The 25,423-nt window shown below is 36.0% G+C and overlaps 1 protein-coding gene across 2 annotated transcripts in view; it reads right to left on the bottom strand.

Annotated features, from left to right (window-relative positions):
• sik2b (salt-inducible kinase 2b) overlaps positions 1–25,423 on the bottom strand; it is a 93,628-nt gene that overhangs the window by 59,641 nt on the left and 8,564 nt on the right. For both annotated transcript variants that reach the window (XM_026282383.1, XM_026282384.1), the window contains 3 exons: positions 22,595–22,756; positions 18,551–18,675; positions 17,919–18,042 (listed from right to left, as the gene is read on the bottom strand). In XM_026282383.1, the coding sequence (XP_026138168.1) occupies positions 17,919–18,042; positions 18,551–18,675; positions 22,595–22,756 (411 nt within the window). The remainder of the gene's footprint in view (positions 1–17,918; positions 18,043–18,550; positions 18,676–22,594; positions 22,757–25,423) is intronic.

Below are 25,423 nucleotides of genomic sequence, written 5' to 3'. Positions count from 1 at the left end.
TAACTCTTTTGAAATACTTCTGCTAAATGTTACTCTGTCAGACATGCAAAAGAAATCTAATGTATCTCTTGCTCTGGCTACTGTGTATAGACCACCAGGGCCGTATACAGAATTCCTAAAAGAATTTGCAGATTTCCTCTCAGACCTTCTAGTTACAGTTGATAAGGCGCTAATCATGGGAGATTTTAATATTCACGTTGATAATGCAAATGATACATTAGGACTTGCGTTTACTGACCTAATAAACTCCTTTGGAGTCAAGCAAATGTCACCGGGCCCACTCATCGTTTTAATCATACACTAGATTTAATTATATCGCATGGAATCGATCTTACTGCTATAGATATTGTACCTCAAAGTGATGATATTACAGACCATTTCCTTGTATCGTGCATGCTGCGTATAACTGATGTTAACTATATGTCGCAGCGTTACCGTCTGGGCAGAACTATTGTTCCAGCCACCAAAGAAAGATTCGCAAATAACCTGCCTGATCTATCTCAACTGCTAATTGTACCCAAAAATACACACGAATTAGACGAAATTACTGACAACATGGGCACTATTTTCTCTAATACATTAGAAGCTGTTGCCCCAATCAAATTGAAAAAAGTTAGAGAAAAACGTACTGTACCATGGTATAACAGTAATACTCACTCTCTCAAGAAATTAACTCGTAGTCTTGAACGCAAATGGAGAAAAACTAACTTAGAAGTTTTTAGAACTGCATGGAAAAACAGTATGTCCAGCTATAGACAGGCTCTAAAAACTGCTAGGGCAGAGCATATACACAAACTCATTGAAAATAACCAAAACAATCCAAGGTTTTTATTTAGCACAGTGGCTAAGTTAACAAATTACCAGATGCCACCTGATTCAAATATTCCACCAACGTTAAACAGTAATGACTTCATGAATTTCTTCACTGATAAAATAGATAACATTAGAAATACAATAGCGAATGTAGATTCTACAGCGTCTAACACTTCAGTTTCATCCATCGCACCCAAAGATAAACTGCAGTGCTTTACAACCATAGGACAGGAAGAGCTAAATAAACTTATCACTGTATCTAAACCAACAACATGTTTATTAGATCCTGTACCCATTAAATTACTGAAAGAGCTGTTACCTGTAGCCGAAGAACCGCTTCTCAATATCATAAACTCGTCGTTAACTTTAGGACACGTCCCAAAACCATTCAAGCTGGCGGTTATCAAGCCTCTTATTAAGAAACCAAAACTAGATCCTAGTGTACTGGCAAATTATAGGCCTATTTCAAATCTTCCATTTATGTCTAAAATTTTAGAGAAAGTTGTGTCTGCTCAATTGAGCACCTTCCTGCATAAAAATGATCTGTATGAAGAATTTCAGTCAGGTTTTAGGCCCCACCATAGCACAGAAACTGCACTTGTTAAAATTACAAATGACCTGCTCCTTGCGTCAGACCAAGGCTGCATCTCATTTCTAGTCTTACTTGATCTTAGTGCTGCGTTCGACACCATAGATCATGACATACTCATAGATCGATTACAAAACTATACAGGTATTCAAGGGCAGGCTCTAAGATGGTTTAGATCCTACCTGTCCGATCGCTACCATTTTGTTTACTTAAATAGGGAGTCATCTCATTTATCATCAGTAAAATATGGAGTGCCACAAGGATCCGTCCTAGGTCCCCTTCTATTTTCAATATATATGTTGCCCCTTGGTAATATTATTAGAAAATACGGAATTAGCTTCCACTGTTATGCTGATGATACTCAGCTATATATCTCAACGAGACCAGATGAAACTTCCCAATTATCTAAGCTAACAGAGTGTGTTAAAAATGTAAAAGATTGGATGACACACAATTTTCTCCAATTAAATTTGGATAAGACAGAGATACTAATTATTGGACCAAAAAACACTACACAGAATCTTGTAGATTACAATCTGCAACTAGACGGATGTACTGTTACTTCCTCTACAGTCAGAAATCTGGGTGTTATATTAGACAGCAATTTGTCTTTTGAAAATCATATTTCCAATGTTACAAAAACTGCATTCTTCCATCTTAGAAACATTGCCAAGCTACGAAACATGTTATCTGTTTCTGATGCAGAAAAGCTAGTTCATGCATTCATGACCTCTAGACTGGACTATTGTAATGCACTTCTAGGTGGTTGTCCTGCTTCGTCAATAAACAAGCTACAGGTAGTCCAAAATGCAGCAGCTAGAGTCCTTACCAGGTCAAGAAAATATGATCATATTATCCCAATTTTACAGTCTCTGCACTGGCTACCTATTAAGTTCCGTATCAGTTACAAATTATCATTACTTACCTATAAGGCCCTAAATGGTTTAGCTCCAGCGTACCTAACTAGCCTTCTACCACGTTACAACCCATCACGCACCCTAAGGTCACAAAACGCTGGACTTTTGGTCGTTCCTAGGATAGCAAAGTCCACTAAAGGAGGTAGAGCTTTCTCACATTTGGCTCCCAAACTCTGGAATAGCCTTTCTGATAATGTTCGGGGTTCAGACACACTCTCTCTGTTTAAATCTAGATTAAAAACACATCTCTTTCGCCAAGAGATGTGTTTTTAAATTGAATTTAATTGTGCATTATAGCTGTCACCTAGATGAACAATTACAATTGTTTTTATGACTGTAAGTCATTCTCTTCAAATGCTACTGACGTTAGAAAAGTGTATAAAAATATCACATGTAACTTTAGAGACCGGCCCTAAATTTGAGACTCTAGAAAGTCCAAAGTCAAGACAACTTTATGCCTGTTTTATTTTCTTTAGTTTTCTTTTCTCTGTGCCGGATTGCTGATGTCCTATACTCAGGCATAGATGTCCATCCATCAATTACGAACATTCAGCCGCAAACATGAGGTGTGAGCGGTCGCGAGCGCGGATGGGAGCATGGCGCATGTTTTTTTTTTTTTTTTTTTTTTTTTTGAGCACCTGGGATGGTGCCCCCTCTGGGAGTTGGTGCCCTACGAAGACTGCATACTATGCATATAGGGAGCGGCGGTACTGTCTTGAAGATATATTCCTCAAACCATTTTACAAGAGGAGGTGATGCTAATCCTTCAAGAATCGCATAAAAGCTATTCAAGTGTACAGTTTCCTTTTATTGCATCTTGAAATAAATATTTCTGAATTCTGAATCAAACTGGGTTGTGTTTATTTATTTATTTTATAAGACAACTGAGACTTTAATCTCCTTTGTAATATATGTACTTTTAAACCAAGAACAATTTATTTATAGATGTATTACTGCTTAATAATGACTATTATTAAGGGAAAAGGCTTTATAATCATGAACTATTTACTAATGCTTAGCTAATGAGTGCAATTATTATAAAGTGTTACCATTGCATATACTAATGTTAACAAATTAGACATTATTTTACAGTGTTACCAAATCCTTAAATAATGTATTAGTGTTTTGTAATGATTTTAATGACCTATAAGCATTTGTGAAATAGTTTTGCTTGCATTGCAGCTTTATCTGTCAGTTGAAGAGTTTTACTGTTACATCCATGAGATTAATAAATGTCATGTCACGTCACAGGTTGTCATAGGTCAGTATCAAATGAGTTTGAAATTATTATTTGCAGCACAAATTAGGGTTCTTAGGATGTTTTTAAATCCCTAAAACTGTCAGAAAAGGATAAGGCCTAAGAGATGTCTTAACCTGTAATGAAAGGAAAAAAACACCACCATTAGCAACAACAAAAACAAAAACAATTTAAAATACAGATTTTTTTTTCCTGATTATTAAAAGGATGATCAGGTCTCTCTCTCTCTCTCTCTCTGCCAGACAGCCCCTCCCTACAGTCCACACACACTGTCACAGTCACCAACCCCCTAACACTCCCCCTCCCTTTCCTCACACAGACAGGGTGGCCAGAGTGAGATCATGTCAGTTGAGAAGTCTGACAGTTTTTTAATTTTCTTTTATCCATACAGTGTTGTAAAGTCGTGAAACTATGCATATTTCCTCAGAATGATTTGATCTTTGTATGAAAAAATGCTTTGAAGTGTTTGGAAGCTGCAATTTAAACATACAAGACAATTAATGTTTCCCTTTTTACTGTCATTTCAAAAATTCACCACGACAAAACCGTTCAAGCTAACCAAAATCCGTTCGCAATTTAAGTTCCTCAATGGTATTTCTTCATGTAGACAAAGTTTGGTGTGTATAGTGTACTTCCCCTGTGAGGAGTATGCATTAATTCACAACTGTAAAATCTCAAAAATACACATTCAAATCAAAATAGCCGACTTCCTGTTGATCGTAGCTTATGACTGTGAATTAGAAAGTTGTCCGTCTTGATTAGAACAATTTATGTACCAAGTTTGGTGTCTGTAGCTAAAACTAACTCCCCCACTTTTGACAAAAGGTGGCGCTATAGCGTGCCTCCTTCACGCCCTTTTAAAAGCTTTTGCCATTGTCTAGCTATCACTAATACTGATATGTGTTTTGAGTTTCATGTAAATCTGAGGTTGTTGTCTGCCTCAAACTCACCATAACAGAACATTCAAGTTTGACACGTTGCCATGGCAACACTATATTAGATATCAATATCCCCACAACAGATTTTCTTCAGCCGTGTTTTGTCATTATTCTGATGAAGTTTTAAGTAAATCGAGTAAAAATAAGATGCCCGATTCTAAACATTTTGAAAATGACACACTTCCTGCTGCCAGTTGGTGGCGCTATAACGTTGACTCTTAATAGTCACATATGTACGATCTGTATCATACAACGAACAAACCGATGAATTTTGATCAAATTCAGGAAATGTATGTGGACGTTATTAGACATTTCCTGTTTCTCATTTCTCGCCATAATTTCAACGCCTCACCACGGGCAAACCGTTCGAGATATCAAAAATCCCCTCGCAATTTTTCATCCCCAATGTCTTGAGATCATGTTCACCAAGTTTCGTGGCGAACGGGTTGAAAACCTCAGAGGAGTATTTCAAATTCCAGAGCATGCTTTTTTTAAACAGCCCTGAATAGCTGACTTCCTGTTGGGCGGAGCCTAAGACATAAAGTGTGAAAGTTGTTCGGGTCAATGAGATCTATAAGTGTACAGAGTTTCATATAAATACATGCAAGTGTGTGTGAGCTATGGTTCAAGATTTCTGACGGTGTTCCAGGGGGCGCTGTAGAGCCCCTGTGCCACGCCCGGGTCCCAGTCTCTGTGGCGTCCTGATGGCCGCAGATTCCAATGTGTGTGCCAATTTTCAAGAGTTTTTGAGCATGTTAAGGCCCCCCAAAACCCCCGGAAGGTTTAATAAAAAATAAAAATAATAATAATAACAAGAATAATCCTTAGAAGAACAATAGGGCTCTTCGCCCCTTCGGGCTTGAGCCCTAATAATAACAAGAATAATCCTTAGAAGAACAATAGGGCTCTTCGCCCCTTCGGGCTTGAGCCCTAAATATAGCTGCAAGCAGCGATGGCGGGCTCAAGCCACCAATGCCATCGCCACCCCGGTGGCATCAGGTAAACTGTGCCCAGCGGGCACATGCATTCACAATATCCCTCTGGCAGTGAGGTTTTAAAGGATACGGCAGTTAAAGGGTTAATCCGAATCATCTAGACATTAAAATCACATTTATATATATATATATATATATATATATATATATATATATATATATATATATATATATTAGTGCTGTCAAAATTAGCGCGTTAATGCATTCGATTAATTTGAAATATTTAACGCGTTAAAATAAAATAACGCAGTTAACGCGGTGGCAGTTTTTTTTATTTCCAGTTGTGGCCTATGTATGTTCAACGTGCAAAGAAATATGGATAAGACCAAGGAAGGACTTTTAGACGGAAAGTTTCAGTATAAAACTCTGCCGGATTACTCTTCAGTCTGCCACAAGAAACATTATGACTGTATGACTGTAACAGTGCGTAAATCAGACCTTTCTGTAACGCTAACGTTAATAAGCTTAAACGAAAATAACGAAATAATTGTGTAGCGGAGTATTTTTTGTACACAGTGCCGCGAACTGTCAATCACTCCTGTGCGCGTGCATCACTGTCCTTGCAGCTGCAGCAACTTGCGCTCTCTCTCTTCATCAAGCTTTAAAACTAAAAGGGGACAAAAAGATCATATTGTCTTTGAGCATAGGCTATAGATTAATTAGATAAATGAATATCTAAATTTGTGCCTTGCCGTCTACGGTATTTTTTTAGAACTTAGAAAAAAGATGCTGCAGCCAATGAGCAGCCAGCGGGGGCTGCAGGACGACTCAACCTCCGCAGACAGTTTTTAATGTTTATCAGAAAATAAATACTCAAGATTTTGCTTTAGTATAACTCAAAACGAGTTTCACACACCTTCTCCGGCCACGTTGAGTTGTTGACACTTAACAGTGGGAAAAGCGACACATGCGCTATTCACTTGTATTATTTAAGGGTGAATGGGTAATGTAGTTTCTGCTCTGGGTGGGATGAATTAGGAAGCTTGCATTGTGAAGGGCGCTCTGAAAATTGGCAGTGCAGGTAAAAGATTAAAACCTCTATTAAAACAGATGTCCAAATGAGCGTACCGGTACGCTACAAGCACGTTCTGGGCGCACGGAGAGGTGGCGGTACGCTCAAGAGATATATTTGGAAGTGGCGGTACTGAGTACCTGTGCATACAGGCCCACTTAAAGCACTGGCAATGACTATACTTTGGAATTTTTTTGCAGTCCACTTAGAATTCAACATGGAAATCATTTTTGTTTTTTATTGGCATTGATTGTTTTGAAATTCAAATGGTACTTACATGCCTGTGTTTTTATTTCTGTAATAAATATGGCTTTCAAGCCAACAGTTAATTTGGAGGATATTGATGGTTTATTGCAGGTATGTTGTTTACATGAGAAAATCTGTGTTACAAGTTAAACAAAAATTCCAATAAACAATCATATTTTTAATTTAAATAGTTGCTTTGTCTTGAGTTTACATTAATTATTTACATTTTACATTTACATATCCAAAAAGTTTCAGTCTTTTAATTGCGATTAATCGCGATTAATCGCGATTAATTTTAAAAAATTGTGCGATTAATTAGTTAATTTTTTTTAATCGATTGACAGCACTAATATATATATATATATAAATATATATATATATATATTAATCCCGGATTCTGGAAGATATATTCCTCAAACCATCGGACAAGAGGAGGTGGTGCTGGTCCTTCACGAGTCACTCTAATCTGTTCATAAAGCCTATATATAAAGTCTTAATATATAGTATTTCACAATACTTCATGATATTCTAATTAAATAATTTTTTGGAATCTTAGATCTCTCAGAACCTGACAAATTGTAATTCTGAGACTCCAGGAAAGTGGCAGTTCTGTAAAATGTTGGCGCTGGAGACTAAATGCTCCCTGATAGTTTCACACCTAATTCAGTTAAAACACACACACACACACATTACCCACAGTGAGAGAGGGACAAAGTGACATTAGATGTATGATAGTTTTTTAATTTTCTATCATCAATATAGTGTTGTATAGTCATGAAACTATGCATATTTCCTCAGCATGACTTGTCTTCTATGTGTACATTTTTTTGAAGTGTTTAGAAGCTGCACTTAAAAAAAATAAAAAGACATTTACTGGTTCCTTTTTTACTGTTATTTCAAAAAATCACCACGACAAAACCATTCAAGCTATCCAAAATTTATTCGCACCAGTTCTGTAAGATTAATTCTTTAAACAGTGGTAAAAGAGGATGTGGTGCTGAACCTTCAAGAGTCACTCAAAACATATCTGTCCATAAAGCCTATAAAGAATTATTCTTAATATACAGTATTTCACAATACTTCAGCTTGTTATTCTAATTAAGTGAGGGTCATTTTATCATTAAAATACATAAAATTCATATTATTTTTCTTTGAAAGATTTCTATAAATGATTTAAATCATACTCGTTTCTAAAATAAGTATTTAAAAGTAATCCTATAGGTCCATCTGGTGGCCATTATTGGTACTAAGAATTGCAAGCTTGATTTATATGTTATGATAGTTTTAATTTTATGCTGGCTCTTGAAAATGATAAAGCTATGAAACTTACTGTGCTTCCTTCAAATGATGACTTCTACTTATATAAAAAATTATGAAGAGTAAGAATGAAAAATTTTAAAGATATAGTAAAATAACTATTGTATTTTTTTATGTTACTTTAATAAATCTCTATGGCAACACCATTTAAGCTATCCTAAACTCATTCACAATTTAACATGTCAGTATATAGGCATCATGTTGAAAAAGGAGTATGGAGTAGTATGAGGAGGAGTATGAATTCATTTACAGGCTGATTTTATCATAAATCCACAATAAAATTTCTGAGTTCTGTATCAATCTGTGTGGTTGTTTGTTTATTTTTATCTTTTATTTTTCATAGGAAGATAACTGACCCTTTACTCTCCTTTTTAATAAATGTGCTTATAAACCAAGAACAAGCTATTTATAGCTGTATTTATAAACTGCTTACTACTGACTATTAATATTGGGACAAGGCTTTATAAAGCATGAACTGACTATTTACTTTTTGAGTTTTAAATTATTATTTGCAGCACAAATAAGGTTTTTTAGGATTTTTAAAAATCCCTAAAACTGTCAGAAAAGGATAAGGCCTAAAATTACTATGTTAGTGGCAAAATGTATTTGTTTTTATAACTATAATGCATTAACTATGAAATTATACAAAATGTATAAAAAAAGTACAACAGTTATTGTTTTCCAATGTTTTTTATTTATTGAATGTACAATAACAATAATTTTTTTGGGGGATTTACATTTAAAAAAATTAGCCAACTGCAATCATTCTAAACAGCTTGAATAAAACCTGTTAATATTTATTATAGACCACTGTAACTGTATAATCGAAAAAACAAGTTTATTATGAAAATGGAAGTGTGTACACCAAATAAATTGGACGATAAAGAAAATATAATAGTCAATAGTATAATAGAGCATGTTTTAGTTTTTTTTTTTTTTATGCGTTTAGATGCAGAAATGGACAAATCAAATGTAAAATAAAATTTAATTGATTTAATTAAATATAGATTAATTCTTGTTAGAGCAAAATAATAAATAAATAAATAAATAAATAAATAAATATGTACACACATTAAAAAAGCAGCCAAGATGAATGAGTTTCATTTTTTATAGATTAAAATTGAAGACAGAAGCAGCTGGTATATGCGGTCACTTAATATTGAAATCCAGTAGATCCACTTCAGATTTATTTCTCAACAGTTTTTGTTCACGTGGCTGTTTTCGTTTATATTCGCCAAGCTTTTATGTATTTTGAAATAATCTTGTCCGTGATGTGTTCGTTCTTACGACGAAAGGCAGAATCCTGCAGCTCGAGTGATCAATGTTATTCTGCCAGTCACGCTTTCAAACAGTCTTGCGCACATAAACGGGTCACAAACACCTGATTTTAGCTCGTGTTGTGTTATAATGGGTGTCTTGTGTGCATTTATGGCAATAATTTATTTTAAAAAGCTCTTAAACAAGAATAAATTCGTTAGTTTTGAACTTGTGACACCCCAGCCGGCACCTGACCGACCTTCAACGTTGAAATATGGTTGAAATAAGGTCAGTTGTGGTTTCAACGTTGAAACAACGTTGATTCAACGTTTAAAGCTGAATGGTTGAAAAACATCCAGCACATGACCAACTTTCAATGTTGAAATATGGTTGAAATAAGGTCAGTTGTGGTTTCAACGTTGAAACAACGTTGATTCAACGTTTAAAGCTGAATGGTTGAAAAACATCCAGCACATGACCAACTTTCAACGTTGAAATATGGTTGAAATAAGGTCAATTGTTTTAATGAAACAACGTTAAAAATGTTTAATGCTAAATGGTAGAAAAAGGTTAACAAGCTTTTAAATTATTTATATTAAATTATTTAAATTAATTATTATTTTAATAGCATTTAAAAATATTTTAGTCATGATACCTATTCTAAAATGTTAAATATTATCATCATTAACAACAATAAAACTATACATTTCGCTGCTTTATCACACTGAAACAACTCCCATTGGTAGTTTTATTTTATTACTTCTATCGTGATTGGTTAATCTGGCTGTCATTCAGGAAACTGGACAATGAATCGGTTCGCGCTTTTCTACATTTAAAAATATGACCGTTATTGTCGTCTTTCTGTGAGTGAGGCGGCTAACTGTGAGCTGCTGCTCGTTATAACTGACTGCTCGGTCGGTCCCGAATTATTTCATATTTGCCTGTACATTTTTTATTTATTTCGAGCGAATTTGAGTCGTGACATGTCAATGGAGAACAAAAACTGTGAACACAAGAAGGGTCAGGTGTTCTGCGAGGTCCTGAAAACATCCTGTCAAAATGAGGTAAGAAAATCGCTAACTTTATCTTTATTATCTTTTGAAAATAGTAAAGTATTACCAGAGTTTACAAATGGGTAGTTTAAAGGACATGTAACCTGCAGATAAATAAATACCCGTGTGTCTATTTTTGCATTGCTTTATCACAGATGATCAAGTTAGATGCTCACCTAATGTGTTGCTGGTGAGTTATGTGTTAATGTCTGTCTTTTAGAGATTTTCCCATATTTTCCTGATATGAATCCCATGCATTAGGTGTGTTATATATGTTTGTATTCTTATATTAGTTTCAAAGTGTTTTCTGCAACATATAAGTGCAAATGTCGGTATTTAAATAATATAATTTTAATGAATTAATGAAAATGAAAAAAAAAAAAAAGGATTGTTTAAAGCCATGGTTCTCAAAGTGTCAGGCCCCCTCTAGTTGTTATGCAGGTGAATCACTAAATTAAACTAATTAATGTTAATATATTTTAACTTAATCTTTGAGTAAGTTTTTTTTTTTTTTTTTGCACATTTAAGTATGTTACAGTTAAAGTACAGTACAGTTTTGTAACTTTTGTTACATAATTACATTTAAAATTACATTTTAATTTAAACTTTTTTTTCATTTACCTGTGTATGTAAGCACAGTTGTAGTGTTAATGTTCAAACTGTATTTACCATGGTAAAGTGTCTGACAACAATTAATATTCTTATTAGAATAAAACTGCCTCATTTTTTTAACTGTAGACCTGTAGCTGAATAGTTTGGCCTACTACGCTGCTGAAATGTAATGTTGGTCATTATGGTGCAACTTAATATTTAATAACAAATATTTTCTGAAGTGGTACTTGGTATAAAAAGTTTGAGAACCAGTGGTTTAAAGAAATGGTATAATATGAAATCCTGCTTTTTAAGAACTTTTCAGTAAACCATTTCTTCTTTCCCCTTGTAGAGTCATCGAGGATCCAGCTTGTTCTTTAAACATTGGTAAGAAATTGTTCTTCTGCTACATTGCACTGTCACTTCTGCTAGAGATGCTTTGACCTTTTGTGATAGGTTTTGGTTGTGCTTAGTTTAATAAAAATGTACTGAATTTGATTTGACTTGTTTTACTACACTGTAATGTTTGCGTTCTGATTAAAACAGTGTAACTGGGGGCTCTGAAAACACTGCTTGTGAATAATTTGTTAATATTGTACATTTTCATCTGAATACATTAAATAAGTGTTTAATGAATAGTGTTGTCCACTTTGTTTCCAACCTCACTGTTACTGAACTGTAAAGTGAAAATATTGTGTGATTTATTTTGCATTCAGTTTTCATTTAAATATATTTCACAATATCAAAGTTATTGTCAAACATTGTGAACATACCTAAACTCACTGGTTAAATCTTATGTTCCCTCCAGAAGTTTGCACTCTGCAAGTGAACGACGCCTTGTGGTGCCATCCCAAAGAGGTTCGAAATCACTCTCAAGGACCTTTTCCTGGACTGTGTCCAGCTGGTGGAATGACCTCCCAATCTCAATCCGAACTGAGTGTTTACTCATTTTCAAGAAACATCTTAAGACTCATCTTTTTCACCAGAACTTAACCAACTAATGCTAGCACTTTTCCTTCTTTTCTTGTCTTTTTATATATATATATATATATATATATATATATATATATATATATATATATATATATATATATATATATATAAAAACCTGGCTATGCGTTCTGTACTAGACTAACTGAGACTTGTCATGGCACTTGTATACTGTTGTTGTTCGCTTGTACACCTGACTGCTTCTGTTCTTCTCATTTGTAAGTCGCTTTGGATAAAAGCGTCTGTTAAATGATTAAATGTAAATGTTTATACAGGACGGTACAGAAAGTGCACAAGTGGGAGAGAGTGGAGGGGACGGCGTCAGAAAGGACCTAGCGCTGGGACACTTTCAAGGATCACCCGAAGCACAACCACACTGTATACACTAAGGCTGCTGGTTCTAACATTTTAGAGTGCCCTGCGGTAGAAATCTCATTCTGCATTCCCCACGGTAAAGAAGACACAGTCCGGGGGGGTTCCCATTAGAAATCAACTGGTGGAAGGTTCCCTTCTCGAACTGTTCAACACATTTTCACTGCACAAATGTACACAACTCTTGTAATGAGACACATTACTAAAACATGTTTTTGACAGAAACTGTAGGTTTGCACCAAAATAAAAGATCCACTGGTTCCAGTCATAAAGGTACAAGGGTTTGTCTTGTAAGTGCTGCAAAAAATATGCATTTATGGGCCAAATTATTTCACAAAAACCTTTAAATATTATTGTATTTGGATTGTTCTACCTGTTTTTAGCATTACCTCCATGCATACTCTGCATAATAAAGTGTGGGATTATTTTCATCTGTTTCCAAAATTTAACTGCTGTTTGACAATTTTGAGCATGTGGTAGTTTATTGAAGTTGTTTGTAAAGCCATTGCTGCCAGTCATTAGATTTTTAGCCTTGCATGTACCGTGTTGATCTAAATGCCCACTAGGATCTAGGTGTATTTACACACGGTGCAAGGTACGACGGGGAAACAACGTCGTGTTATCAACGCTGATTAACTTTTCAAAATCAACACCTCATTCAGCTTTCATCCCAGGGCTGCAGCACGACCCTAATTCACCCGTAATGCAGGTAAGACGGTGAAACAGCGTCGCGATTTCAACGGTGAATCCACGTCGTGATTTCAACGTTGATCCAATTTGCAAAATCGAAAGGTTTTTCAACGTTGATTCAACGTCGGGAGTTCAACAGTGAATCAGCGTTGTGATTTCAACCGTACATCAACGTCACGATTTCAACGGTGAATCAACGTCGTGATTTCAACGTTGATCCAATTTGCAAAATCGAAAGGTTTTTCAACGTTGATTCAACCATGGTACCTGACGTTGTTTCAACGTTGAATCAACGTTGAAATGCCGGCTGGGACTGTGCGCGCTGATCGGAGGCAGTGATTTCAGATAGGCAGCCGCAAATATTTCATTTTCACACAAACAGTTCAAAAACATCTTAATTTAGCTCTTGGTGTGTTCTGATTGGTGAATTGTGTGATATCGCTGCAATACTTTATTTTTAATAGCTATAAAACAAGAATAAATTCGTTTTTTTCTGAGCTCATCATTCCACACGCTCCTGCTCAGAGCGATGATTCATCTCTGGTGTTTCTCACGTATCACTGACCACACATCCATTATTAATTTGCCCTGACCTGATAATAATCATATATGTTGGTTTAGCTTGTCAGTGTGAATTAAATCCAAGTATTTATTTGTATGTTAACCGATTTAAAAGTGAAACCAAAAGAGAGTCTCCTCCCTTTTTAAGTCCGGTAACTGCACCTGTAGGGGCGCTATTTCTCTCAGACAATGGAAGTCTAAGCACACTCACTCAAACAGAATACAGAGTGAGAGGAGATGTCTGACAGTTTTTTAATTTTCTGTTATCCATACAGTGTTGTAAAGTCATGAAACTATGCATATTTACTCAGAATAACTTTTTTTTCTGTATGAAAAAAGGTTTTGAAGTGTTTGGAATTTAAAAATGCAGGAAAATTAATAATTCCATTTTTACTGTCATTTAAAAAAATCACCACGGCAAAACCATCCAAGCTATCCAAAACCCATTCAAAATTTAAGTTCCTCAATGTTTTTTCAACATGTAGACCAAGTTTGGTGTGTATTGTGTTACTCTCCTCTGAGCAGTATGCATTAATTCACAGCTAAATGTAAAAAACAATCCACATTCAAATCAAAATAGCCGACTTCCTGTTGGTCGTAGCTGATGACTGTGAATTAGAAAGTTTTCCGTCTTGATAAGAACAATTTTTGTACTGAGTTTGGTGTCTGTAGCTAAAACTAACCCCCCCACTTTTGACAAAAGGTGGCGCTATAGAGTGCCTCTTCCACGCCCTCTTATGAACTTTTGCCAGTGTCTAGCTGTCACTAATACTGATATGTGTTCTGAGTTTGATGAAATTCTAAGCATGTTATATGCCTCAAAATCACCTGAGAAGTATTCCAGTTTGACATGTTGCCACGGCAACAATATTTTTAGATATCCAATTTCCCCCAGCAGATTCATATCGGCTGTGTTTTAACATTATTCTGATGAAGTTTGAAGCAAATCGAATAAAAATAAGATGCTGAATTCAAAGCATTTTGAAAATGACACACTTCCTGCTGCCAGTTGGTGGCGCTATAACTTTGACTCCTAATAGTCACATATATGCGATCGACATCATACAATGAATAATCTGATGAAGTTTGATTGAAATCAGGAAATGTATGTGGATGGTATTAGACACTTCCTGTTTCTCAATTCTCGCCATAATTTCAACGCCTCGCCACGAGCAAACCGTTCGAGATATCAAAAATCCCCTGGCAATTTTTCATCCCCAATGTCTTGAGATCATGTTGACCGAGTTTGGTGGTAAACGAGTAAAAAACCTATGACAAGTATATCAAATTCCAGAGCATGCGCTTTTTACATAACTCTAAATAGCTGACTTCCTGTTGGGCGGAGCCCAATGACATGCAATACGAAAATTGTTCGGCACAATGAGATCTATATGTGTACTGAATTTCATATGAATATGTGCAAGTATGTGTGAGCTATACATCAACATTTATGACTGTGTTCCAGGGGGCGCCGTAGAGCCCCTGTGCCACGCCCGGGTCCCAGCCTCTGCAGGCTCCTAAAGGGCACAGATTCCAAAGTGTGTGCAAATTTTCAAGAGTTTTTGAGTATGTTAGGGACCCCAAAAGCCCCCACAACTTTGACCAAAAATATGAATAATAAACCCTAAATAGCCAACTTCCTGTTGGGCGGAGCCTATGACATGCAGTACGAAAGTTGTTTGGTTTAATGAGATCTACATGTGTACCGAGTTTCATGTGTCTACGTGCAAGTATGTATGATATATGGCCCTCAGTATTCCAGGGGGCGCTGTAGAGCCCCTGTGCCACGCCCGTGTATCAGTCTCTGCCCGACCCTAATGGCCGCAGGTTCCAATCTGTGTGCCAATTTTCAAGAGTTTTCGAGCATGTTAAGGACCCCAAAAGCCCCCGTAACGTTAGAAAAAAATAATAATAATAATAATAATAATAAAAAATAATCCTAAGGAAAACAATAGGGCTCTCGCCCTCCAGGCTTGAGCCCTAATAATAATAATAATAATAAAAAATAATCCTAAGGAAAACAATAGGCCTCTCGCCCTTTGGGCTTGAGCCCTAATAATAATAACAAATAATCCTAAGGAAAACAATAGGGCTCTCGCCCTCCAGGCTTGAGCCCTAAAAATAATCCTAAGGAAAACAATAGGCCTCTCGCCCTTTGGGCTTGAGCCCTAATAATCCTTAGAAGAACAATAGGGCTCTTCGCCCCTTCGGGCTTGAGCCCTAAAAATGACACCTATATTATATAATGATTTTTTTTGAGGTTTAATAATTTTTTTAGTCACACTTTATTTTAAGGTCCAATTCTCGCAATTAACAAACAATTAACTATGAATTTTGCCTCCAACTACCAATTAGCTTCTTATCAATCTCAAGGTAGTTGTTAAGTTTAGATATTGAGCAGGACTAGGTATGTAGGATATGGACATGCAGAATGTGCTTTATAACTATTAATAAACAGCTAAATATATTAATAGGCAAGCTAAGCAACTAGTTACTAGTGAGAAGTGTTAATTTCTTTTTACAGTGTACTAAACCCCAAATCTCTAACTTAAATTATCTTCCTTGTCCATAATTTTATTTTACCCTCTAATTATTACAAAAATAATGTAGGAAAGTTTGCTTTTGACATTTGTCCTACAATACATGTCATAGAAGATAATGCCATTATTGTGCAAGTTCCTGAATGTTCCATCCTGGATAATTCTGGAAAAGTGCTCCTCCTTCATGGAGAAGTAAGCCAAAACTCCCTGTATAACCCACCAGGCGCTCATAATCTTTCCCAACGGTGCGTGTGCTGTATTCACAGTATAGAGTAGTGTGTAGCATGTAGTGTGTAGTGTGTACTAGCACTCTTGGCTAAGAGCATGCTGAGGAGGGGTCGATACTCTGTAGGAGTGAAATCCTGTGTGATGAGAGCATTTGAAAAGGAAATGTAAAGGAAAAACACACGCTGTTCTTTTCATTTGAGGAGTAACGCTCAGCTTCACTCTGAGACATATAAGGGCTTGAATTAAGGTCTTTGCACACAGTCTGTAATTTATCCAAAATTTTCGCATGTTGAAAAATAAATATGACCTCACGTTGTGTCAATCATGTTTACACACTGCCTCCAAACTTTTTGTCCATCATTAAAAAAAATTTGGATCAGTTTCTATTTTCTGCGTGTTCGCATCCATAGCATGAATATTGAAAGGAAAGGATGGTGAATATGAAAAAAAAACGGAAAAACGCAGGCAAATAAATGGTGGAATCCATGCTGAAAATAAAAGGAAAAAAAAATCAGTCGGGGCCAATAGCCTTGTGGACAGCACGCCAACATATAGCACCGTTGCACTTCGGGCATCCTGAGTCTGAGTCCTGGCTCGTGCACCTTTCCTGATCACCCCCACTACTGTTTATAAGTTATAAATACTTTTATTAAGCAAGAGTGTATTTAATTGATCAAAACTGTCATGAAAAAATAAATATTATGCAGCAAACCTGTTTTCAACATTGATAATAATAATAAGGAATGTTTTTAAAGCACCAAATCAACATCAGTAATAATTTCTGAAGAATCATTTGACTCTAAACGCTGGAGAAATGGCGGCCAAAATAGCTGCCGAAAATTTTGTATTGCGTCACAGGAAAAAACTGCATTTAAAAATTATTTAAGTAGAAAATGCAAATCTTAAATTCCAATAATATTTCACAATAATTACAAATAAATGCAGTTTTAGTGAGCATAAGAGACTTCTTTCAAAAACATAATAAATCTTACCCAACCCAAACGAACAGGAAGTGTAGATTACGTTTGGCATCATCTAATGTTCCCTGTACATTAATCTTTGAAAATGTTTATAATTTAATAAAACTGTTAAATGTAATTTAGCAAATCTCAAAATGTATATCCATTTTTTTTTTTTTTACATGTACATATAATGCTGTGATGCTTAAATTCACATGTAGCATTTACAATTAATTATATATAATGGAACTTAAATGGCTTATCTTCATTAGAATAAATCATTTTTTTTTTTTTTTTTTTTATCTCGACCAGACCTTTAATGTCACTGCATCCCTACCAGTCAACCTCATTAACAGACTAGACGGTTACAGGACGATCAGTTTACTAGTGGATCATCATGACTCATTTCGTGTTCCACTGCTAAACATCTCAGAGCAGTTAGAGCCCTCCGTCTTTATACAGTCCACACACAAACTGTAGCTAAGCACTTATGGAATGTTTTAATTGACCAGGCTTGAATTTCATGAAAAAACACCAACTGCTGCCAGAAAACTCTCTGAGCGGCAGCTTCGTGTGCTACCAGAGCGTCTCACCTTCTGTCATGAAGTAAGGGATACGGAAACGGCCCTCCAGAACTCGCTGCCGCAGGACGGGGAGAGAGGGGCCATCGAAGGGCAGGGCGCCACACACCAGCACGTACAGAACCACCCCCATACTCTGCAGGAACACACACACACACAGCGTCAGCTCACTGATGAATAATGTGCAAATGTGCAGGTGCACACACTTAAAGGGATAGATCACCCTAAAAATGAATATTTATTCACCCTCATATCAGTTCTAACTTTATAGGAGTTTCTTTTCTCCGGAACACAAAAGATGATGTTTAGCAGAATGTTAATGCTGCTCTTTTCTCTTTGTATATGAGAATCTTGCCTAATAAAAAAATAATAAGGGTTTGGAAGCGACTTGAGGGTAAGTAACAGATTTTCACTTTTGGGTAAACTCTTCCTTTAATGGCAGTAAAAAGAGAGCAAGAGAGCTTTCACATGATCTGATCTCTATCTCTCTCACATGGACCACAGGGTGTTTGGTTTATGCTTTGACGTCAGCAGAGTTCTCAAAAGTTGAATAGGTGGTAACACAAACAACAGTCAGCTGACTCACTAATCATTTACTGTCAAACACACTGCAGTGTGAACCTGCATGGATACGCCGGCATTACCCAGATGTCAAGCTGGGGTCCTTCATACTGCTGTCCCTCAAACACCTCCGGGGCTGCATATGGAGGACTCCCGCACCATGTGGCCAGGGGCTTTCCTGACTGGAAGAAATTTCCAAAGCCAAAATCTGCAAGGATGAGAAAAAAATAAATAAATAAGAGAAAGGTGATATAAGAATGAAACTGACAGGGTTTACTATGTCTGGGTTCAGGGACACAGTAGGGAACAACAAACGGGAAGGTTTCATTACAATATTGATTTTGCGACCAAGGTTCCGATACCTAGTGACTGGTGAACTTTTCCAGTCATTTGTGACTGCTGTTTAAAAATAAAAAAGTTTATAAGAATTTATAAGAATATGTGTAGGGTTTTTGTTAGAAGTATTTAATCAACAATACTTCTAACAAAAACCCTACACATATTCTTATAAACTGATTCAATAAATTACAGTTATTCAAAAGTTTAGAATTGGAAAGATTTTTAAATGTTTTTAAAGTGCACAAATACAATAAAAACAGTAATATTCTGAGATATTATTACGATTTAGACTAACTGCTTTCTATTTTAATATATTTTAAAATGTAAATGTATTTCTGAGATAGCAAAGCTGAATTTCAGCAGCCATTACCTAAGTCTTCAATGTTTCATAAACAGAAAGTTGAAGAGACTAGCTTTAATTTCTTGTAACATTATAAATAGTTTTGATGTCGGTACTGATCATCAGTTTAATGAATCTATACTGGATATATGCATTGTTTTTTTTTTTTTATCGTACTGACCCCAAACTTCTGAAAGGCAGTGTATATTTCATTTCCATGACCTTTCCGGGGCCAAGTTTGGAAAGAGGTGTAAAGTGTACCTTACTGTAAAGTTACTACTCATGACTGAAAGTAAAGACACTGCAAAAACATGCTTCTCTAATAATTCAAGCCAAAAACACATTTCCTCCACACATCCTCAAAGCTCGCAGAACGATGCTTTTGCAGCCCACTTCTTTCTACTTTGATGACTAATATTAGCACTGTTCTCTTTGAGAAGCCATTACCAAAAAAAAAAAAAAAAATAATAATAATAATAATTTCCACACAAAACAAGTACAGTCAGACAGCAATTTATATATAGACAGCATTTTAAAATATTTAAAATCCCATGAAAAATATCTGAGTTTGCAGTGCGAGTTGTCTGAGGGCATACATTTGCTAGTGCCCTCCAAATATTCATTTTTGATATAAGCATTTAAAATGTAAAGTCATTATCATTTACACACTTATTGAGAACAGAGCAAAGATATCTGCAGTGTAGGCTGGATCTCTCTCCAATCAATGCTTTCTAGAATAAGAAAATCCCTCCCTGTAATACTGCCTGTAACATCATGGCTGTGATGTAACTAAAGTCCAACGGCTATTTTACAAAAGACACAAACCCTTTCAAATTCCGTTCAATTTCAATAGCTAATACATCAAAACTGCGCTGTGTTTTTGTAACTGTGTAAATTATAAGAAAAGTTGACCTACATTGCATAAGGTCACTTAAAATTCCTATGTGACGAAATTTGCATTATGTACCACACTACATCTACTGGCAAATGTTGTATAATATGGTATGCTGACAACAGCCAGTGAAGGAACAGTGGGTCGCTGAGCAGCATCTGTAATAGGGCTTAATGGATCATGCCGTGCAAACCCTGAAGATGGAAACCATCACCACCTCACTCTTAATTCAATGGGTTGGATGAGCTTTACAAAGTGCTCAGAGATTAGATACAAAGGCCACCACTGCCAGAAGTCAAAGACAGTGATGTGAGACTGCCAAATATGGCTCTTGAAAAAAAATATGTAAGTCCTTGTGTATAACGGCCGACCTTCCTTTAAAACATAAGCTACAAGCCTGTATTTATTCATAACTGCAACTGCAAAAAAACAACAACAACTTACTCGTTTTCCAGAAGAAGAAAAAAAATCTACAGATCGTTTAAACAAGAACAGCATAAAAGGATCCTAGGATCTGCTTACAATCTTGAACTAGGTTTATTTTTCCTTATATTGGGATTTTCCTTTTTTTTTAAGCATAGACTTCACTAAATCTTCTTAAAACAGGGGGGGGAATGCCAAGGTGTTAAGAAAATTAAACAAGTTTAATTATTGAAATGATCGCAATTATATTATTTTAAGGTTATATAAAAAAATAAATAAAACAAATAAAATAAATCTTTATTTTAATACCAGTGAGTATCAGGAGTTTGTCTAGATTCTGAGCTTCAGGGGCCTCATAAAATGAAAATGTGAACCTTAAGGGAGAGATAAAAAGCAGCGTTGTTCATTTTTCATTGTGATTGTGATGTAATAAGCCAGTATGATGAGTCCATATCAGTTGCGCTGACCCACTTCATGAGTTGAATGCTGAACAGGAGGAATTGACGTCAATGCTCTAGGCAGTCCAGCGGCAGACACTGCAGGAGTGAGACTCAACATTCAATACAGGAATCACTCAATCTCATCCGGCCCTAGAGTTTAACTCCTGCAGCTTGGAAAGCACATATTTACAGGCAGAGCTGATCTTTACTTGTTACTTTAAAAGCTTTCATTGAGGTCAATATCTCTGGCTCTCATAATTTCATCATGCAGTGGACATACGTAACATGCTGTGCATTGGATTGGTGCTGGGGGCTGATTGTGTAAATATCTCTGGGGATCCAATCCTAACAATTTTCATAGTTTCCCAATCATTGCCCACCCCCAGGAAGTCTTTCACTCCCACGGGTTTGCTCATTCAACATGATTTATGGGAAAACAGTTTCTCTTGCTTCATGCTTTGAAATTGTAATGTCATGTCATGTAATCAGAATATAAAACCACTGTAAATTGAAACATATTTTGCTCTTTAAATCGGTGTAATATGGAAATATGTATTCATGGTTTATAGATTAGAGCTTCACTGTCTTCTTTTAGTCATGATGCAAGGGGATAAATGTTTGAAGTGGAACATTAAAGGCTGATGACCTTTCTTTGAGTGACCCAACTTCAGTCATCTTCTGAGAGGCTGACTGTGAATCAGTGTGAGGGCTAAAAGAAAAAGGACCTTTAACAAAGCCTTGTGGGACACTCCTCTGTGACTGGCCACTGCATTACTTGCTGTGCCAAACATCATATTCTACCAACATGATAGTGGAGTTTTGGCCAGATAGCAGGTTGACGTGTTAGGGAAACTGACAATGTTTGGTCTGTGTGTGAATGTGTGCGCACATATGTGTGTGGGAAGCTCTCGTTTTGCTGAGAGCCTAGCATGAATGTTCAAAGCCTGGCTCACTTTAGTTAGTAACCTCTTGATTGCTCAAATTCAAATGAAACTGCAAATGAACCTTAGTCTGGATATATAGCTCAGCACAGAAAGCACCTGTGTGCTCTTGACGCAACTCGTGGCTCCACCAACTGAGTCATCATCCTGAGTGGTACAGCTTTGATTAATAAACGGTCCATCACACCCTTTAATTAACCATGGCGAATTCACAAAAACGTAGGTGAAAATCTTCTAAGGCAAAGGAAATTCCAAGCAATTCTGACTCCAACCTTTAGCTGTATATACGTGCTACAAATTTAGATGATGTTTTACATTTTAATCCAAAGTCTCCACTTCAATTTTGATAAAAGCAAACACACAAAACAGTTTTTTTTGCATTTACCCAATTGCATAAATAAAAAACATAAGTAAAATAAATGCAAACCCTATTTAATTGTGCATGTATTGTATTATATATATATATATTGATAGATAGATAGATAGATAGATAGATAGATAGATAGATAGATAGATAAACTATAATTATTATAACAATAAATTCAATATTATATAATATCCAATTAGTTAAATGTGTATATAATATGCAGTACAAATAATAACTATATCTAACATATAAAATACTATAAAACAGCTGTTATATTTTACAACAATTCATTATCAATAGAACCAATGTACCACAGATTAGTAATGTTTCAAAAGTTTAGTTAAATGTAATTTAATTTAGTTAATGTAACCGTGACAGCCTTTACCAGCAATCTTGATGTTCATGTGTCCATCTAGCAGCAGATTCTCCGCCTTCAAGTCCCGGTGAACGATGTTTCGATTGTGGCAGTACTCAACAGCAGACAGAATTTGCCAGAACTTGCGTCGTGCCTCTGGTTCGCTCAGCCGTCCATGCTTGGCTAGGTAATCTGAAAAAAGATGAAATGGGGTTAACTGAACATCACAAATACACAAAGCACGGACATGATGAATCAGTGAAAAATTTTGCATGGGTAATATGGGTCACAAAAAAAAAGGTTGAAAACCATGACCACATGTTATACCGGGAAAGGCTCCGGGTTGAGTGGTGTGGCAAGTGGCAAAGATTGATGAGCCACAATAAGAAGGCTCTGTGGTGTGTGAGTGGGGTAAACATCCCCCTGCATGGTGTAATCATGTGGTCACCACACCCTAGAGTACTGGGTCAGTCCCTGGCCCTCGGCCTGTAGCCAAACCTACAGTACTCACACATTCCATTCCAAACTCGCCTTGGGATTACATTGAGGTGGGCTGGCAGAGCGACTGTGGTACATGGCAGTGTGTTTAAGGCTTCATTCTCTACATAAGCTGTTTTTCAAATATCAAAATCAATTATCAAAAACAGAGACAGCAATTTGTGGTCGCAGAATTACCTTGGATAACCTAGCCTTAAGGTGTAGTCACATTAGCGTAGCTTCAGAAAAATTTTATAGGCAATAAAGGAACTATTGTCAATAGTTTAGAAATGTATGTGAACACAGCTCAGACAGAAGTCACTTTCAAAGCAATTTTGTGTTGGCAAATTCACATTATTTGAAAATGTGCAAAATCTACGGGGGAACTTTTTGTCCTCACATGGAATTTCCAATCGCACAGATTCCTACTGAAATGATTGATTTTGCCAACAAAATTTTGCAGAGGGAACACACCATACTATAGAAAATATATTATAAAATAAATAAATAAATACAATATAAAATACAGTGCGTGTACAAAATTATAAGGCAAACTGATTTTTTTTTTTTGTGTGTGAATATCAACTTATAATTATGCACGCACTGTGTGTGTGTGGGGGCATGTTTTTGTGACATATCAGGACACAACTCTGTATAATGACATGGGTATGACACAGGTATTACAAGGAGAGGGTGATTTATGAGGACATAACCCTTGTCCCCATTTTTCAAAACGCTTATAAATCATACAGAATGAGTTTACACATACACATATATATATATATATATATACACTACAATAATGTAAAATGTCGAATTCACTGAGCTAACCAATTAGATACCAGATGCAACATTCTGAAATTGTGCTCCATTTTAAACTTTTTTAGGACTAAGTTGCTAATCAAAAAACACACCTGGCATAAGAATGTCTCATATGTGTGTCAAATGGCTGGCAAGAATCTACTTTGAGATAAGATGTTCATGCACTCTACTTTATACCACTCAACCGGCTGTAATCACCCTCACTAAATCACAGACAGTGGACTTTGGCCAGCAGAACAACATATCATTCTGGTGTCAGCATACCAGGTACATCAGGCCTCTAAAATGCGCTTGTTACATGTTTTTTTCTTCCGTCTCTTAGCCATGTGAGCATAACAAGATTGACCAAAAAGAGCCTGAGCTGGCCAGCTGACCTAATAAAAGTTGCTTATACTTTATAAGTAGTACAACTGGAGTTGCTCTCAGCTGACCCTTACAAACAAGCGGCAGTCGCACCAGTCACATGGACTGACTAAAGAGACACGCAAGAGGAGAAAGAGCACTTCTCTTCTCAGCAAGGTGCATTTCACTGCAGGGCTTGTGTATTAGGGGTTTTAAAGCATAGCTGAAGCTTGTAGCAGATTTGTCATTTACAAAAATATCATGGTATTTTAGGTGTTCCACCAACTTTAATTCACTGAATTAAAATAAGTAAAATGAAGCATTTGTAATAATAATAAAAATAAGTGTTTAATTAATAAAATACTTTAGAAATAAAAATATTTTGTTACATTTCAAAAGTATTTCTGAATATATATCTGAATTTATTATATATTAATATATATATTATATAATAAATGGATACCATGGTATTTTCTAATTCTTTATTTAGATGACCATTTATTTTAAGCTTTTCATATCAATTTCTCTATGGCTCTTTCGCCATAATTCTTCATACTCTTGCTATATGAAAAAATATTTTATAAAAAAAAATATATCAAACAGCTCTCAATTTATGATATTAAACTGCATATATAAAAACTTAAGAAATCAAAGAATAATATATCATATTAAATATCCTAAAGAAAAACTATGGTACTTCCACTGTAAATTTGTGTCAATTTCCACTAATTTTCTGTTAGTGGATTCTTATACACCAAAAACAAATAAACTAAACTATTTCCAACAAACAGAAGAATATATTTCTTCTGGTCTTCAAAACACTCTTTCCAGTGAACTCCAGTAAATTAACTACCATTACTAATGCTCAAACCTAAAACTGACAGACTAGAAACAGAGCCTGATGGTGAAAGACAGGGATTGAGAGGCTGAGGGCAGACACGGGTGTCAAGACTGATCAGCTGACATGTTCAAAAAGAACCTTCTCTACAGCTCTGGATTTTTCTAAAATATGCATGGCCTACATTTCTCCCCTCCACTTCCAAAATTCAAATCAATATCCCTTAGCTTTCCCTCTCTTTCCTGCTTTGCCTGTGCGTTCTACAGCTTCTACTTATTCGAGGTTGACCCAGTTTCCAGGTCCCTCTAATGCTTCGGCTCTGCGTTGTTGGTGGAGCAGACAGGCTCTCGTGGTGGGCTTCTGCGTTGCTAAGCTCCACC

This window comes from Carassius auratus, chromosome 15 (assembly GCF_003368295.1).
Source record: "Carassius auratus strain Wakin chromosome 15, ASM336829v1, whole genome shotgun sequence".
Lineage (NCBI taxonomy): Eukaryota > Metazoa > Chordata > Actinopteri > Cypriniformes > Cyprinidae > Carassius > Carassius auratus.
This window is presented reverse-complemented; position numbering and strand designations above follow the sequence as displayed.